The sequence below is a fragment of the Trachemys scripta genome, chromosome 8 (assembly GCF_013100865.1).
Source record: "Trachemys scripta elegans isolate TJP31775 chromosome 8, CAS_Tse_1.0, whole genome shotgun sequence".
NCBI lineage: Eukaryota > Metazoa > Chordata > Testudines > Emydidae > Trachemys > Trachemys scripta.
The window spans coordinates 77,241,586-77,261,648 of NC_048305.1; the positions used below are offsets into that span (position 1 = coordinate 77,241,586).

Here is a 20,063-nt window from a genome sequence, read left to right on the forward strand (position 1 = left end):
ATGGTTGACTTTGCTACATTCAGAATGAGGCCGAGCCTGTGGAACGTTGTCCTCCAGAGGTACAGAGGATAAAGTAATTAATGTTTGAAATACTCAAACTACAGTAATGGGGACCACATATGTACCTAGCCAGAAACCACCCTTCCCTATTAAAGACCTGTCTTATGATTGCCATGAAAGCCAAGAGATCCCATGCTAACCCTGATGGGCTGTTCATTCAGACATTCAAGTTGGCCAGAACAATCACCCCAGAAAGAAACTCTGCCAGATCACCCAGGGCTACAAAGTGCAATGGGATGAACAATTTCCTAATACCACATTCGATCTTAACTCCATTACAAGACTTTCACACAATGGACACACTCAACCAAGTCCAGCTTTGGAAAAGGAGGCTTGCAATTCAGATTGGTGCAACAATTATGGCCACCTGCCTTTATTTTCTCTCAATTCAAACTACCCCCTGTACCTGATAAATTCGGGCCAATAGCAGCTCAGACATATCTCAGTAATACATACATTTAGGGACCATATCTGTGACAGGTTGCCCCTTTTAGGATGTCATCTGATGTGCTGAGATACCGCTGAGCTCGCCTGTTATGCCAGCCTGGGTACCCTTTTTACCTGTCTTGCTGAGCCAAGCTCTTAAGCCTCCTCTAGCACACACGCAGGCAGGGCCACTCCCAACTGCAGAACGAAACAGACACTGAGATCAGTTCTGGGAAAGCTCAGCTTAAGGGACTTTCCCGAGCACTCAGGTGTCGACCTCCCTTGAAGTGCAGACCCAAAGATATATTATGAAATCTGCCTCCTCCCTCAATGTGAAGGAAAGTATTCACAGCATCTCCCCCCGACCCCGTGTGAATTGTACTAATGGGGTTATATTATAAACAAGAAATACTTTTATTAACTACAAAAAGTGAATTTTAAGTGAATATGAGATAAAGTAGATTACTGAGCAAATAAAACCAAATATGCAAGCTAAACTCAATATACTTAAGAAGCAGGTTACAAAATACAATTTCTTGCCCTAAATGTTCTTAGGCCAGTTGCAAAGTTTCTGTGGTTTAGAGTTCCAGTTATTTCTTTTCAGACTGGACCCATCTGTCTGGACTTCCCCCTTGCCTTCCTTTCAGGTGTCATTAGCAGTCTTTCTCCTTGGGTGGACAGGCCATGGAGAGGAGGAGTCCCGTTTGCCTTCCTCCCCACCCTTAAATAAGATTTACATAAGGCGGGAATCCTTTGTTTCCCCAAACTTGACTCCCCTTCCCTTTCAGTGGAAAGTTAGTGGAAAGTTACAAGAAGTCCCAGATAATGTTTACTACCAGGTGACAAGACCACTTGACCCAATAGTGTCACAGTTACATCCCCAGACCCCTCCCAGGAGGGAGGGGCATTAGTAACTTCATGGTTCTGTTGTTCCTTCCTGATGGCCCATCAAATCTAATGGCCTGTCGTCTTGTGAGTGTCTTCCCAATACACACCCAGTTGTAATTGTTATAGTCCATATTCCTAACTTTAGATACAGAAATGATATATGCATACAAAGTGGATAATCACATTCAGTAAATCATAACCTTTCCCATGATACCTTACAAGACCCATCTTGCATAAAGTATATCTGCTACATCATATCTATATAAGCATATTTTCAAAGAATATGGAGCACAGCAAAACAGTGTCAATGATCACGTCTTGAATATGTTTTAATCTCACAGACCACCTACCTTATATTTCACAAGAAGTAACATTCTCTTTCAGCCAACCCCTGCTCACCTTTTCACTCTAGATTATATCAATGGTCTAGAAACTCCAACCTGGTCTGTATCACATAAATTATCTCTTAGTTTCCACAACTAGTTTCCTTCCTCCTCCCCCTAGCTCCTTTATTCTCAACCCTGTCTGTAAGATAAAAATGGCAATGATATAGCTACAAATTAACAGTTTGTTCATGTGTTTTGATTAATCCAGTTCAAAAGAGGACTAGATCAAAGCATATTAAATGTTAATGCATGTCACAAGGTTCCACAAGGATAGATATTCCACAGCAGGCTAGCACGGGGCTTTCACCCCAACTGGATAGAACTGTATGCAGAGTGTGCACAAACACACACACGCTCCCCATGTATACATACAAACCAGGTGGAAGCATGGAATGCATATTGATAGGTGGGGACTGAAACTGTGAAGCATCAAATAAAGGGTGCCATGTCAATCATTGAACCGCAAATGGAATAGTAGGTTTGCAAATTGGGTTAGTGGGATTTATACTTGAATTTTTACTTACAGACATTTCCCCACAACTACAGAAAAAAAATATTTTTGCTAGTATTTAACTACAAAAAAGAACACCCATGTTTCTAAAACATTTTATTGCTACAAACTGGTACATTTTATCACAAAAAGCTACAAGGCATGTTTATAACATGTACACTACTATACAGTGTGCAATACAGTCCAAAAAATAGCCACACTCACAGCACAATTTTTAAGTTTATGCATCGTAGCCCTAAGGGGTAAATATTATGAGCTGCATAATGTATTGTGTCACACAGCACTTGGAATATTTACCCTCAAACTACCTTTCTCAAGTGATTAGAACAAACACTAATAATATAGTCCATTTTCAACACCAAAAAAAGGAAAAGAAAGCTTAAAAAAATATACAACACAAAATGTTTTAATCAGCTCTAACAGTTTGGTTGCTATAAAAGCTCAACTAAAATCATCTTAATGTCATTTTAAACAAATGGGAAACACTGAAATTATATAAACAAGTTCTCCGCATAATGGAATGCATGCATAGGGTGGGGATGTTACACAAGTCTCATCTGTGAAACTATTACAAGGTCTTACATTTAGCCACTTTACAACAGAAATAAAAAGCTGTCTTTCAATTTGAATTTTTTCATTTTCATGCATTTAGTTATCTTCAGTTTGGTCAAGGGTGAAGTCAGTTTGTTCTTCTGTTTCTTCCTCCTCCTCCTCCTCTTCCTCTTCCTCTTCAGCAGGCTCATCAGCCTTGTCTTCTTCTTCTTCTTCTTCCCCCGCCTGCTGATCCTGAGATTGATCAGTAATTTCAAAAGGATTTTCACCCTAAAATAGAGAAATTAAACTGTTCAAATATTTTAAAATCTAAGACATTAAAAATGAAAACTTAATTTTATTTAGCAGAAACATGCACTGTCAAGTCATGTAAGAGAAAAAACTGTTGAAATAATGCCCAAATTTGTTACATTATTTCTGGGGCAACACATGGAGATCAAAAAATGGATTTTTGAGGTTCATGATGGGCTACATCTAATTTTTATATTTAAAACAGACACCACATGAGTATAAAGTGAGAAATAGAAGTACAAATCTCTAGATGTTAGAAATCATGATCTCAATATTTGGCTCTAATGAAATCAAAACTGGCACTTAACAGTTTTGGGTGCTTTCAGTCTGCAGCAGCTCAGTGTTAGATATGCAGCTAAAACCTTAGTATCATGTCAGCATTAACAACTCAATAGATAAAACAGCATGCTTAAACTTCACAAAGAAGCAATTCTTCATATAGCTCCAGCAGCTTTGCTTCCTGGATTGAAGGATGAATTTGAAAAAACTGGTTTCCTTCTACCTTCTCTTATTCACACTAAGTCAGTCTATTCATTCTCAAGAAGACAATTCTATGTCAAAAAGGTGAACTATAAGGCAAAATTATAACCAAGTTAAACCCAGAATTATGAACCTTTTAATGGTCACTGAAATTGTCTGATCTGAAATTCATATTCTTGGTTAACCTTAGTGAACCAGGAAGTAGCAAGCAGATTTCAAAGACAGAAGTGTATTTTAAATAGATTAGTCAAAACTTAATTTTCTCCTGAATGTTCTCCCTGTTTAGTAGTGACATTCAATACAGAACATTTTTGTTTTGCTGTACACCTTTAAGAACTATGTATTAACAGTAAGCAATAAAAACAATGGAATTACATGAAATGTAGACAGCTGTTTTGCACAAGCTACTAATTAAAGCACAACTAGTTTTCTAAGAGTATTACTTAAAGGTGATCTGAAAAGGAAAAAAATATTGGGCTTCTGTTATTTTTGCTTATGATGTGTAAAGAAAGCCATGTAAGTTTGGAGTTTATTTATTTTTTAAGATTTTTTTCAAGCACCACAGTGTTATTCAAGGTCTACTTAGGAGGACTACAACACCAGACATGACTGGAACTTGATAACATCAATATTTCTACAGTTAAAAAAGCAACACTTGAATCTGGATTTATGCCTTCTTTTGAGATACACACACACAGAGCCTGAAAACAGAGGTTACTTACCTTACAGTAACTGGAGTTCAAGATGCTTTTGTCCACATGGATCTCAATGCAGACAAGTGCACCTAAGACATACAAGTGTCCACTAGGGTTGCGAACACACCCTGTGTACCTTCATGGATGGTTCTTGCAGGAAAGGTATAAAGCAGCCCAAACTTCCAGTCAGTTTTTACACTAATACAGAAATCCCGGTAAGAACTCTGTTTCAGTGGGGAAGGAGGGTGGGTCCTGGGATCCATGTGGACAAAAACATCTTGAAGAACTCTTGTTACTGTAACATAAGTAACCTCTCTTCTTCAGGCATTTACCCACACATGGATCTGACTGTAGAACTAGCAGTTATCCTTCAAGGAGATGGGTGATAAAGTCCTATCTAAATGACAACTGTAGAACAGCCCTACCTAACTTGGCATCTGATCTAGAACCTGTAACAATGAAGCAGTGATTGGTAAATGTCTGAACAGAATTCCAAGTAGCTGTTCTACAAATTTCAGAAATAGGAACCCCTCTGAAAGAAGCCACAGATATCAACTGGATCCTAGAAGAGCGTATCCTAACTTGAGGGGGAACAGGTAGATTATTCAAAAGAATAGGAAATTTTAATGCAGTCTAACCTATTTACAGAATCTGAGAGGATACAGCCTGTCCCTCAGACTTATTACCAAAAGCTACAAAAAAAAAGTCTAGATGATTTACAAAAAGGCTTCATTGTGAAAAGATAAAAGGGCATATCCCTAAGAATGTCTAAATGTGTGGAGTTTAATCTCCACAGAAGAGAGTCAAGAGGCTTAAGAAAAAATACCAGTAAGGGAAGAAACTGATTTATATGAAAGTCCAAAACTATTTTTGGTAAAAATCTTGAATGTAGCCTGAGTGTAACTCTGTCCTTATGAAACAGCATATGGAGGGCCAGCCATCAAAACTCGAATTTCGCTCACCTTGTGTGCTGCGGTGATGGCTACCAAAAACATCACTTTAAACAGAGAGGTGAGACAAAGAAGATGACAAGCTCAAATGGAGGGTCCATCAGACATAAGAATCACGCTCGAGTCCCAGGTAGCAAATGGTTCCTTAATATTGGTGGAAATATATGAATTAGGCCTTTTAAAAACCTACGTAACATAGGGTGATGGGAAAAAATCAAATGACCATCAACATTCGGACTATATGCTGATCTGCAGCCAGATGGACCCTAACAGAGCTAACTAATAGCCCTGAGTGCTTCAAAGACAGTAAGTATTCCATAACATAATTAATTACAAACCCAAAGTAATGTATTATAAAATTATTTTATTTATTTTGGTCTTGATCATGTTTATGCATCAATGAGGAGACAGAGTACCAACTAGTAGCTGAATCTTTGCAGAATACCACCGCAGAAATTAGGTTAGCTTTAACCAAAAGAAGGCTGTGGGGGAGATATGATTGCTCTCTTTGAATACATCAGAGGGATAAATACCAGGGAGGGAGAGGCATTATTTAAGTTAAGGTCCAATGTAGTCACAAGAACAAATGGATATAAACTGGCTGTAAACAAATTTAGGCTTGAAATTAGATGAAAGTTTCTAACCATCAGTGAAGTGAAGTTCTGGAACAGCCTTCCAAGGGGAGCAGTAGGGGCAAAAACAAACTAACTTGCTTCAAGACTGAGCTTGATAAGTTTATGGAGGGGATGGTATGATGAGATTGCCTACAATGCCATGTAGCTCAGGGATGGTCAACCTGAGCGTGAGAAGAACTCAAGTTGGCACCTTACTCACTACTACAGGCAGTTAGAAGGAACTGAGTGGCAGTTGGTGCTTCTCTGCCTTTTATACCCTTCCTGTGAGAGGTGCAAAAGTACACCGGTTGCACATGCAGCCGAAAGGGACACTTATGGCTAAAAGATTTCAGGTTTATGTGCACACACATTTGTGGAATCCACAAATTCTCAAAGAAGAATAGTTTGTTTATTTTTTTTAAATTCCTTTGCAGGTCAACTGTAGGTTGCTATTGTCCAGGTACAATCACAACTCATTCTGGCAGTAGTGAAATGAATATTTAATAGATCAGTAAGTGTAAAGTGTATATAACTCAAAATTCTGAACCTTCTTTAAATTGTTGTATATGTTCAATCTTACCATCTGCAACTTCAGGGAAAGACACTTTAAACTATCAGCTTTAAGAACTAAATGCAAGAAAACCAGGAAATTCCAATTTGAAAGTATAGAAATGCATTTTTAAAGTCACCTAAACAAATTTACCTCTATTCTCTCTCCCTACCCCGTTTAGCTTGCGGGCTAGAAATGTTTTGCTAAGGATACTGAACTATAAGTCCAAATTCTGTATATTTGTAGAATTTAATTAAAGACTCAAGAGGCTGGAGCTCATGGTTTCAACTGATGCATCTATGCTAAATCTCACAGCATGAGAACAATTTGACATTTTAAATCCTGGTTATTTGACACATTGATTGCAATCTTGTAATTTTTCCTGAAGATTTTACTCTTGTCAGTATAGATTGAAAAATCAGTATTATTTTGACACCTATGTACGGACAAAATGATGGCTATTTTGACACCTACTTATAGTTACTCTCACTACAGTTTAAATATCAAAGTAGGGTATATTTAGTTGATCCAGAAAATTGGGCATTATATATGAAACTGCATTCACAGGCATCCCAACAGATGTCCTGCTCAAGGGTTGCAAAGATACTTTAATTCTAAGTTTATGGTGGCATAGACTGCTATTAGTAATGCTGATTTATTCGGACACTGAAATAAACTACACTTCTACCCCTATATAATGTGACCCAATATAACACGAATTCAGACATAACGCGGTAAAGCAGTGCTCAGGGGGACAGGGCTGTGCACTCCGGTGGATCAAAGCAAGTCCGATATAACGCGGTTTCACCTATAACATGGTAAGATTTTTTTGGCTCCCCAGGACAGCATTATATCGAGGTAGAGGTGTATATCACCTCTATATCAGACTAGTAATTTTCTTTTGCAGCAAACAGAAGTGGAATAATCAAGTGGTCTCTGGACATATTAGCAATTTAGTATGACAGTTATGAGATGTGCAATGGAATCTTTGAATTTATATTACTGATGAAGTAGGATATTTGGGCAAAAGGATTAGTGCAGTTTTAATACAAAGTCACAGAATCTGCAACCTCTGCAAGAGTCAGTGTCATACATACTGTTATTTACTAATAAAGCATCAACAATGCACCTAATTTACAAACTCAACATGAGTCTGCTTAAAAACTAAAAAAGAGACAAGACTGGACAAACTAGGACACCCCAAAATGGGAATACAATAGGATTTTTTTTTTAAAGTGTTAATAGCAGACTTATTGGCATCACAAAATTTTTGTGAGGTACATAAAAGAGGGTAGAGAGGTGGCTCAGTGAATCAAGATGGGAGGGTATTCCATGGATTGGGGTGGTCTGTAAGAAGGCAGAGGAGACAAACATGCACTGAGATTAGCATCAATGGGGGATGTAGAGAGAACAGGGTGACACCATAAACAAGATCAGAGAAGACAGTATCATTTTTTCCATTCATATCTTACCTTGACATACAGCTCATATCGTGCCTTCACTATTGGGTTATTCAAGATGCTGGTAGCAGTCAGTACACTCTCCCTTTTTATTTGTTCTCTGTAGGCCTATGAAATGGATTTAATTGTAACTATTACAAACCTGATCTATTTAAATAGTCATGTGATACAAATTTAATTCATGCTATATTGGTTAGGGGCTGCTACATTAGAGCTGTTACACATTTCTTGTTGAAGCAGGAAACACTAACTCTTGGCATCAACAGTCCAACCTACACAATAACTGAAATCAGAGGAACTGGGTACAACACAGCTATATTTGTATGTGGGTGAGTGGACTGGCCCATGGCTTTAGCCTTGACTAGGGACAGTTAAGCCCTCATCTACATTACAAACTGCAACCATGTAACTGGTTTCTCTGAATGTATTTAATGCACATTTAAACTTACATTGGCCGCTAATGCAAAAAAGTTCTCTGACGTATCAGAGCAGATTGCCTTGCATATCATTTTCTATAATTTATTATAATAATTATTAAAAATATACAAAACCTCAGTAACTGTATAATGGACAGGGAATGTCCAAACTACTGCAGATTTATATTATTCTCCAAGCCCCACTCACCAGCTACCACCATTTTTCCAGTCATGTTCCTCTTTCAACCATTCACCTTATGAGATTAGTTAAATTAAAAATGAAGCATTTTAAGTTGCAATGGAAATTTTGTTTTTGTGTAGCACTACTACTTCTCAACTGTTCTAATTCTTTCTATATAAGATTTTTCCTTCTTATTAAAAAAGTGCTTAATCAGAAGAAACACCTTGGCTTTAAACAACAGTGAGGTGGCATGCATATGTCTATATGAAACCTGCAGAGGAAATGATGGCAGCAGCACCACCCAAAATACATGAATGTAGTCCTTGCACTAGGTATACATTAAAGTCTGCTATAGACGGGAAAGGACAATGAAATACTAGTGCAATATCACTATAAATAATTGCCTAAATCAATGCTCTAAACTCCTATTTATAAATTTAAATAACTATTGTTCCAACAATTCCTTTCAGTTATCTCATGCATTCAACCAAGAACAGTATTTAGTACTCCTGAATATTTAGTGCAGTAAGTTTTCTTATTAGTTTCAATTTCTAATAGATCGAGGAATTTACTAGAGAAGTATGTCACCACTGATTTTCTTTTGATCCTGATTGGCAGCCATAAAGCACCTTATTATTAATGTATACACTGTTACTGGAAAGTTGAACCTTCGTAAACCATTACTTTCACTAGAAAACTAGCATATCAGAGTATATACTTATTAGTCAGAATATAAATCTAAAGCTTACACTGAATCACAAGAAAACTAAAAAACCCCGTAGCTACAGATCACAAACTCAGCCCTCTTGTCAAATAGCTTATGTTATTGCTCCTCATTAGATGCCCAGTATCAAAATATAAGATTCTAAAGTTAAAAGGGAAACCTGCATTCTATTTTCTCTTCAGATTAGACTGTACCTTCAGCAGTTCACAGAACAATTAATTACGAACTAAGCATTACACATTTATAAAATACTAAATCTTACTTGTTTTCCCTTTGTGTGATCAGGAGATTTTAAGTGCTGTTGAACAGAACTGTGTAGTGCAGGAACATACACACTGCAAGCACTGCAGTGAACAGTCTCAACTTTCATCATGTGGTCATCAGCAGTAACGCCTAGCAAAGAAAACAAGACATTACCACAATTATGAGGCTCTATTGTCTACATCAATCATACACAAGCAAACATTTACAAAGCTCAGTTCATGCTAATTAAATTTGCCAAAGTAAGACAGAGTTGCTTAACTGAAAGAAGTCATACAGATGCTCCTGGGCAAATAAATCAAACTCACTTTAATATTTCAAATATCTGATTTATTTAAAAAACAAAAACACCAAAGACTCAGGTCTAGCACTCTTAAATGGAGCTAGTGGACGACAGTCTTTATGTTTAGAAATCAGAACCAAAGGCAGTCCTGACAGATCCTTTTTTTTATGCATTTTAACCACCCGCCCGGGAGTCTTAAGTGGTCCTGAGCCCTTCAGAATTGTGAGCGAAGGCTCACCTGACCTAGACACAGTCAGGGAGGGGTCTCTTCTTTTAGGAATAGACCTGGATGGGGATCTGTCCTTGTATCTATGAGAGTACCCCTCTTGTGCAAAGCCCTTGGGCTTAGCAGCTCTAGGCTCCATTCTCAAGCTCATCCTCAGAGGATTGCAGCTCATCAGTTAAGGTCAATGTACAGGGGAGTCTCCCTTGCCTGAATCCAAGTGAGATCTCATGGCCTTCTCCATAAGGCGTGTCCCAAGCTGAACATCATGAGCTTCACATATTCATGGGGGAAAACAAATTTCAAATACTGCACTTTGCTGAGATATGCATCTTACCCAGACAGTAGTGGTAGCACTGGTGCTAACTGCTCATGGAGAAGAAGCGAGGGCAAGATATGCAATTCTTGAACCCTGGGACATCAGGCCTAGTCCCAATCCACAGGGAGGGACTCCCCAAAATGGGAAAAGCTAAGTCAAACTAACTAAATTATCGCAAAACTTAAATTATGCTAAATATTAAAACTATTTACAATATATATTTACAGACTGCTATGAAACAAGCTGGGGAAAACTGTGGACCCAGAGGATTCTGAGGGCAGAACTTCACTACCCGTCGGATTGGCGGGTAGGGATTGATCTATCGGGGATCGATTTAGCCGCGTCTCATCTAGACGTGGATAAATCGATCCCCAAACGCATTCCCCATCAACTTCAGAACTCCAGCTCGCGAGAGGCGGAAGCAGAGTCGACGGGGGAGCAGCAGCGGTCAACTCGCCGCCGTCCTCACAGCCAGGTAAATCGACCTAAGATACGCCGACTTCAGCTATGCTATTCGCGTAGCTGAAATTGTGTATCTTAGGTCGACCTCAGTGTAGACCAGGACTGAGGCAGGCCATGTAGCAGTAAGATGGAACAGGAGAGGTGTCAGCCTGCACTGACTCTTATGCTTTCGGTCTGCAGCACGAGGATAGCAACTGTGCATGTGAAGGCCACCAGACACTGCTTACTAAGAATTTCTGGACTCGGGTACACGGCATGCATAGGTACCCATGTGTGGAATACACATAGGGACTAGCACTCAAAGAAGAACCTAATTTTATTTAAGGTACTTAGATATTTTTAAAGTTAAAAAAAAATTTCTCTAGGATTGATCCTATTGTAGTAGCTGTATGAATTGCCACTCTGCCCGACTTAAGGATATATGAATTCCCCCCCCCCCCCCCGACAGGAAAAGTTGCAAGACTCAAATTCTACTTAAAAACTTACAATATTTGCATTCAAGGTTTTCTGTTAACAAGCTAACATGAAAAGGTTTTCCTATACACCGAAAAAAAAGGGGATGACTTTTTAGAACTGCTGTAAATAGTTTAATTTAAGCTATTTTAAATGTTTTATAGTACACCGTAATTTACACCACATTTAGCAGATATGACATCCACTGGACCAAAGGTCTAAGGGGCCTGCCTACACATGAATCGTGTGGATCTTTGATCCAGTGGATGTCTTATCTGATAAGTTCTGTGCTAATTAAGACAAGACAAAGATCAAGGGTAAGATCCTGGCCACTATATGCTCTACAAAAGGGCCAGAGTAGCACGAGGGAGGATTCTTCTTAGTGCACACACTCCGGAAAACAGCCACAATGCTGCCTCCTGAAGATTCCTTGTAAGACCCAGCATAGAAACTCCATCTGGACAGAGAGGGGTGTTGGGGCAGGGCTGCTTACACAGTACCACAGCTCATAAGGCAGGGAGGTCACTGTAATTCAGAAAAGTCTCTAGGGCTAAGTTACACCGAGGGCTTCTCTAGCCCCTAGGACAGCCCTAGAATGGCTACACCAGTGGCTTAAAAGTCATTTTACCCCACCACCTCCCCGAGTTGCAAGTTTAGTGCTGCACTTCTTAAAGGCCCAGAACAGAATCTCATCCCAAAAGAGGAAGGGTGTGGAATAAGTGACATGTAATCGACTCAAAATCTTAGTAATAGTACCTAGTTTCGGAAGGTTTTGAGACCTTTAACACTACAGATGCACTGGCGACCAGAATTCTAGAACTAAAATGAGGAGACTTGCCTTTGGAGTAAACAGCTTTTAAAGAGAGTCTAAAGAGTCCAGCAGATTTTAATCCAAATATCAGATCAGCATGTTCAAATGAGAATAAAATTAAATTAAAAGAAAAGAAAAAAGACCTGGGTATTCCCAAAACATGCACTTTCATATGGAGTCTGTTACTTGCCTTCCATTACATCTTTTTCAACAACTTGGACATTTTCAGTTTGGTTGTTAGTCTGCTGTTTGCGCATAGCTGTCTTCTTGAATTTATTCACCATACACTCCTAGAATGCGGGAAACAGAACATCAGTTTTAAGTGACTGACGTATTTCTCCACCTACACAACACCCCAAATCAGAAACATACTAAATTTTGAAAGTTACCCATCTCTTTCTACTCTTGATTATTAGATATGTACATCTCAACTATTATTAGTTCCAAGGGAATGTTCTGGCATAGTGGCTAACAAAGACATTCAAAACTATTAACTTCAATAATGGCTTACTTTGTTAACTAGCTGTGAAGCAATGCTACTTCTCAAAAATTCTGAACTTGCCTTTCTGTTCAGTAGTGTTTACCATGGACAACCCTTTTCCTGAGTGAAATGATCTAATGAAAAATTAAGTACTTGTTTTGAAGATGATAAATGGTACAATTTAATTTAAACTCCAATATGCAAGTGACCTACAAATCAAGATAATTTAGATGTATTCAAGTTGGCAAGGTCTGACAAAATTCATCCAAGGGTATTTAAGGAACTAGCTGAAGCAATCTCAGAACCATTAACAATTATCTTCAAGAAATCACAGCGGACAGAGCCCTTCCCCACTATCTCCCCTGCTCCCTCCCCATCCCACCACCACTGCTTCCCCTGCTCCCTTCCCCCACACCATCAGAGCCTTTCCTCTTCCCTCTCTCCCCCGCCCCCCCTCCAGAGCCTTTCCCCACTGCCTCCTCTCCTCCACCATGGGAAAAGGCTTTGGCAGTGGGGAGGCAGCTGGACACTACACTACTAAAACTTGAAGTGCAGACATGGGAGGCACGGCATGGGCATGTAGAGAGCCATGTAGGGTATATACCCTAGGGGTTCAGGGCACTTACTCTATTCTACGTAAGCCAGGCCTCTGTATACACTGTATTTTTACTGGTGCTAGCTTTGCATGCCGTGACTGAACTCTACACGCCACTGTCAGTGCACATATAAAGAGGACCATAATTAATTATCAAAGGGGTAGCCGTGTTAGTCTGGATCTGTAAAAGCAGCAAAGAGTTCTGTGGCACCTTATAGACTAACAAACGTATAGGAGCATCAGCTTTCGTGGGTGAATACCCACTTCTTTGGATGCAAACATAATTAATTGTTCTCCATGTCCACTGAAGGTAGGACAAGAAGTAATGGGCTTACTCTAGAGCAAGCAGAGAGGTTTAGGTTAGATGTTAGGAAAACTGTTCTAACTGTAAGGGTAGTTAAATTCTGGAATAGCTTTAGGTTGTAGGAGACTCACTGGAGTCTTTCAACTCACAGGTTGGACTGGGTTTACTTGGTCATGCCTCAGCACAGGAGGCTGTACTAGATGATCTCTTGGGGTCCCTTCCAGCCCTACATTTCTATGATGCTATGAACATAATGACTTACGTGCAGAAACTCCATCACTACTTTGTCAAATTTGGTTTGCTTCTGAATATGATCCAATGTTTCCTGGTGAGCAGCACTTTCCAAATGAGCTTCAATGTCTTTCTCTTCAAAGGTTCGAAATTTACAGAATGAGCAAGTGAATGCCATTCTAGCAGGAGAAACATGTATGTTAAAGGTGTTACTGTTCAATAAGTTTTTGTTTGTTTTTTTAAGTCAGTGTTTTTCAAGAATTACCTAGGTGGCTTATGTGGGGACATGTTCAATCCAGTCACCTATGACAAGTAGGAAAGTTTTCCCTAGTAAGTGTAGAAAATTAAGCCAACTTTTTCTATAATTTTTATTAATGACATTTACATAAGAGAAAGCTAAATTTGCAGTGCTATGTTTCTGAAGGTAAGGGCCAAAAGTGAGCTGAATGCAAACCCAACCAGTGACGTCTATCTGAATTTTTAAATAGGCATGTACTGAACTGTTACTCAACATTTTGTTAACTGTTGGTTAATTTTATTGCTGATATTCAAAAACTCTGTCAGTGTTTAGCAATAGCGAAACTATCAGGTGTGTCAATCTCATATTGGTGGGGAAAGGTACAAACAGCAGGGACAGGAAAGAGGACCAAAAAAATGGAGACAGTTTGAGGAACAGATGTAGTCAGAGAGCTTTTCTTTCCCTCCACCCAGATAATACGTAATCCTATATAATCACAAGACTACCAAAAAAAAAAAAAAAAAAAAAACCACTTCAGTCAGAATAAGATCACATCAGGGAGATCTCAATTTATTTTTACTACAAAGCTGAAATCTTACATCAAAATTCCCCTTGCACTCTGGAGAGTTTGAGATCCCGGTATAATCTTAATGAATCCATTTTCCTGGGGCACAGTTTAGTGGAATATACTTGAAACTGAATACTCCTCTTATTTACTAAAGTATTCCATTTTTGTGTGAAACCCAGGCCTCCCAGATAATTTGGCACTTTTGTAATGCTTAAAATGGAGACAAATGAAACACAGAATAAGATCAATTCCTATCCTGAGGAGCTTAAGAAGGATAGCAGAAATACCCTTTCAGCATGTAGATTCATCTAATTGTACTAGAAACATATGGCGTAGTACTGAAAAATGGTACCACTGTAAAAGATGATTATTTTAACATCTCATAAGCATAGTGGTGTGCACTAATATACTTTCAGAAATATTAATGCTACTATATCTCAAAATGTTTCAAGTACTCTAGTTGAGCAATCTCCTCTCCTCCAAGACAAATTGTTTTTTTTAAAAACACTGTTGTATACCTAGCACCCTTTGATGTATTCCTCTATAGAGAGCACCCAGCAAAAGGTGCTTCAAGGGCAGGGATGGGCAACCTTTGGCACATGGCCCATCAGGGTAAACTCCTGGCAGGCCGGAACGGTTTACCTGCAGCATCCACAGGTTCGGCCAATCGCAGCTCCGGCTCCAGGCCAATGGGGGCTGTGGGAAGCAGCAACCAGCACATCCCTCGGCCCGCGCCGCTTTCGGCAGCCCCCATTGGCCTGGGACGGCGAACCGCGGCCAGTGGGAGCTGCAATCAGCCAAACCTGCAGATGCTGAAGGTAAGCAAACCATCCCGGCCGTGTGCCAAAAGTTGCCGATCCCTGTACTGGGAATGATGATATTAAATAGAAAACAACACCAACAGCACAAACCTGTATCCATCACCATATTTTTCACTGTTTTTCTCCCTTCTACGCCTCTGTTTCTCTCTTCTTGCCTCAATTCGGCGTTTTTCCTCCTCTTCACTTTTGACCTCTGGTTTGGTACCTGAACACATAGTGAATTGGGTTAAACACTTTATATCTCCAAAATCCAGAGAGTAGAAAGTGTAATGCTTGACTTCCCCTAAGTCTTTAACAACCATCTTTTCTAGTCCCAAAATGTGAAATAAAATTCAAGTCATAGTGACTTAATGGCATAAGTTTTGGGTATTTTTAATTTAAAAAAAAAAAAAATCAGTAAACATTAATATTTCAATGCAAGTTTAGAGGATAAGGGCCTGAATTAAACTCACAAAGTGAGGAAATTCAGAGTTAAAGCCAACCCAACCCCATTTTGCCTAGATACTAAAGGCATTTCCAAGTAAGTGACCAGGAGGGACACTGGAAAATCGCAATTATTCAAATACCCCACAATTTTAGTGTTTCATTGCAATATTTGCAGTTGCATAAAACATAATTTATCATTAAAAAGAAATCAGTCTCTAGCCACCCTTTTTGTTGTGAAGATAGCTTATACAATGAAAATAAATACAAAGATGATCTACAAGGAAAAAACACAATTGTTAATGTTTCCTTTTGATTATTTATGATGTATAGGCACTGAATATCAATTTTTAAATCCTCCCACACATACTTTTGGCTTATAGCTTGAAGATAAATAATAAATCTTCCTGGTTTTTGCTAGAGGACTAAAGTAGTGGAGGATGAATTTTCTTAGCAGGGATAGTAGAATCTTAAGCAAAGAAATTCTGTCAAATGTTTCTCAGGCATTTGAGTAAGAATATGTTGCCAAGTAACTAAGTTTTAAAATGTCTGACTAAAAATCCCTTCCTTTCTTAACTGCTCAGTTTTCAGGCTTTTACCAATCACAATAGTTCTGTATTTCTGCTCTAGGATTCTAATGAACAACAACATGTGTTTAAAAAAAATAATAATAATAATTCAGGCCACCGTTCACAAGAAGTAAGAAGGTATAATTTGTTTTTCCTTTTGCAAGTCAACTTTAAAGAAAGGTCATTTCCCCTGAAACGTGTGTCCAGCCAAACAAACAACAGAAAATGTGTACCCACCCCTATGACAAACTCATCTCAGTGAAGAGAATTTCAAAAAGCTAGCTGGAACCAGAAGTAGTATTAAGTGTTCAAAACATTCATAATTACTTTAGAAGAGCTGTGCTTCCCTATTGGCCTCCAAAGACATTTTGTATTTTATTTTGTGGAATAGGCTCTTCACCCTCCATGTAGGAACTGAATACTACTCTGCTCCAGCAGAAAAGAGAATATCCCCCACCCGTATCATTCTTTTTACATTTCCCAATAAAGCGCTCCAGGGTTAAAATTTTCAATGTGGCACATTACCTTCAACCCAAAAGATGGGCAAAGGATTCCTTGTTTAACTGCTGCATAAATCATCTGGTATGGAGTTTTGTGGAGTGAAATGGCCTGAGCATCTTACCCTCAAGATCAGTAGATACCTTTAAAATGCCCAGCCTCTCCAGGCCAGGGAATGGAAGCCTTAGTCCAGATATGAACTTGAGTCTCCCACTTTCCTGCATGACATTGCATCCATTTAAAAAGCTGCATAAATTTTCACACGCATTTACTAAAGTGGCATTATTGATGGATCCAGAGATTTGCAATGTTTCATACAGGACCTCATTGGAAAAGCACACCTGCAAAATAGGTTAACTAGCAGTCCATTCTTTACAATTTACTATTTAAAGTGAATGATTTGCAGTATTATGCATTTACTGAGTGAAAGTCTCAGAAACTGTTCTGCAGATTTCAGTTGGTCTTGTAAGCAGAGTAACCACACAAACAAAAAGGTGTGTTATAGTTTAATGGAAAGTCCATTACACAGTATGGAAAGTATGCCCACAGCAGTCCAAGAAAACAAACTGTACAATTTGCAGCAATTTTAAAGCATTCCTTGTTATCAGACAAACCATACATACAATAGCAAGGCATATCAGAAAAGGGGATTTCTAGTGTAGAACAGGCCTCAGATCCATTTAAAGGCCTGGTAGGCAGAACAAGCTTCCTGTAAACTGAGCACATCTAATATGGAAGCCAGTGACTGAAACTTGGAACAAAACAACGTGGGGTGTTCATATAAACACCCCACGTTTTGTGTTTTGTTGTTCTAAGTTTTAGTCGCTGGCTTCCACATCAGCGGTGCTCACGTTTCAAAGGGGAACCTTTTCAACCTGCCAACATACAGAGAACTTAGTGCTTACTAAATAGCTAGCATGTTCCAGTGAACATGTTCTGGTCACAAGACTGAGGGTCAGCAGACTTGGCTTTTCAATTAGACTATTCAAGGCAGTAAGCCAAGTAAATTCTTCAGACTTTCATCCTCACATTGGAGGTTCAGTTAAACAGCTAGTTATGTTGCACAAACAATTCCACGTCCTCAAGGTCACCCAGACTGTGTTCTCATTTAACTGAATACTCATTTTTGCTGTGAAGTGCCACCTGTTAAAAATTTTAAAATGCATGCCTGTGCCTATCCAACTAGATGTACAGTTGCCAGCTAGTATTAACACTCGTTTTTTAACAGGATATATGCAGACACTATGCACTACAACTGGAATGGAATAGACAAACTGCCCAAAATCACAAGTTTTCAATATGCTAAAACGTAAACTTTAATTTTTACATAAAACAGATGAATTTTTTTTTACTTTAAATATTTTATAAAGACAGTTTAACTGCCTATAAGTCTTTCGGTCAAAAGCATTTAAGAAATTCTTCTTCTTAAAAGGTGCACTTCATAAACTCCATCCCAGAGTGTCCCAAAACTGTATTTTCCAATTCTAAGGATATTTACCTTGGCAGCAGAATCCTGGATAAGTGTCTTCAGCTCTATAAGCATGAAATTAGGAAGAAATTTAAAGAAAATGAAACCACTGACTAAAACTACTCTGTCATTTATTAGTGTTTTGTCTAAAGCCTTGAACATTAGAGAAGTAGGAAGTGTGGTCAGAAAAAAGGAAAGATTAACATCCAACTTAGACTCTATAATGTAGATATAAAAGTATTACATAAAATTCATTTCCCTGAATTTAAGCAGCATTTTATAGGCATCAATATTTGTCTCTCTTTACCCCAAACAGACAGATTCCACAATACTGGAAAGAAAATGGTACTCTGCAATTACTGAAAATGGTACTCTGCAATTACAGCAAAACCATTTTGAAGTAAACCTCCATACTGTGTAATTTATTTTCAATTATGTTGTTACACACCTTTTAATTTCAAAACTTCACAATTCCTGCTTAGAGCACCCTCTATTAGTTATGGCAACTGACAAGAACTAAAACACAGTAGAAAAATTCATAATTGGAGTCAAGTTTCCATTCCTCTGGTTTATACAACAATGCACTTTTTAAGATTTGGCAAGTCTCAACAGCTACAATACAAAATACTATGGAATAGCAAGCATTTATCATGCATCTTTACTGAACTCATAGCATCCTGAGCAGGCACTGATGCATCACACTGCAATTTTTCCATGGAGGATTAGTATACTGGGAATATGTTTTAAAACAACAAGGATAAAGGTATGCACAATCCCATTCTTACAGCATCAGAGCCAGGCATGGAAAAGAAACCCAAAGTAAGGTTCAATACTTAAAAAGAATGCCCAAGTTCAAGCTGAATGTCTAGGGTTACCATAATTCCACAATCAAAAAACAAGACACTGGGGGGGAGGGGGGAGCCCCGCCCCCGCCCCATCCACTCCCTCCCACTTCCCACCCCCTGACTGCCCCCCTCAGAACCCCAACCCCTCCTGCTTCTTGTCCCCTGACTGCCCCCTGCTGAGAACCCCCCACCCTAACTGCCCCCTAACACCCTACCTGTCCCCTGACTGCCCCGACCCTTATCCACTCGCATGGGTGGCAGGGTTGTAGAAATTTTGGTAGTGCCCAGAACCCTCGCCCCCACCTGCCTAAGGCTCTGAGAGGGGGGTTGGGTGAGGGGAAGAGGTCTGGGGTGCAGGTCCTGAGCTGGGGATTAGGGTGCAGGAGGGGTGCAGGGTACAGGTTCTGGGATAGAGTTTGGGTGCTGGGTGCAGACTCTGGGCTGGGGCAGGGGGTGGATGTGCAGGAGGGGGTGAGGGGTGCAGGCTCTGGAGTTTGGGGGTGGGAGGCGGTGCAGGCTTTGGGAGGGAGTTTGAGGACAGGAGGGGGGGTGGGAAGGGGAGAGGGGGTCTGGGGATAGGAGGGGATGCAGGGTTGAGGGCTGTGGGTCTGAGGATGAGGGGTTCATGATGCAGGAGCAGGCTCGGGGCTGGGGCAGAGGATTAGGGTGTGAGGGGATGAGGGCTGGGGCTGAGGGGTTTGAGGCGTTGGAGAGGCACAGGGCTAGGATGGAAGGGCAGGGTAAGGGCAGCCTGTCTTCCCATTAGTGGATGGGGGACGCTAGGACCCGGGGGCAGCAGACAGCAGTTGCTGCTGGCTCTGGTAGTACAAGCAGGCAAGGAGGGGGGACCCCCACGGGGGGGGGAGGGGGAACGCACAGAGGGAACGCGCGGAGGGGTGGTGGCAGGTGGAGGCCAGGGACCCATCCAACACTCCCCTGCTCCCTGACTGCCCCCCCACCCTCCCCTTACCATTCTAGCTCCACGTGTAGGCAAAACACGCTGCCCGGTGGGTCGGTTTGTGTGTT

At 39.9% G+C, this 20,063-nt stretch overlaps 1 protein-coding gene across 1 annotated transcript in view; it reads right to left on the bottom strand.

The window, feature by feature from the left end:
• Window positions 1–2,352: 2,352 nt before the first annotated feature.
• The window catches only part of ZNF326 (zinc finger protein 326), a 30,916-nt gene continuing 13,205 nt past the window's right edge, over window positions 2,353–20,063 (bottom strand). The window contains exons 5-10 of the mRNA XM_034778395.1: window positions 15,325–15,439; window positions 13,639–13,786; window positions 12,187–12,286; window positions 9,447–9,577; window positions 7,876–7,971; window positions 2,353–3,093 (exon numbers count right to left, since the gene is read on the bottom strand). Of these exons, the coding sequence (XP_034634286.1) occupies window positions 2,920–3,093; window positions 7,876–7,971; window positions 9,447–9,577; window positions 12,187–12,286; window positions 13,639–13,786; window positions 15,325–15,439 (764 nt within the window). The 3' untranslated portion in view covers window positions 2,353–2,919. The remainder of the gene's footprint in view (window positions 3,094–7,875; window positions 7,972–9,446; window positions 9,578–12,186; window positions 12,287–13,638; window positions 13,787–15,324; window positions 15,440–20,063) is intronic.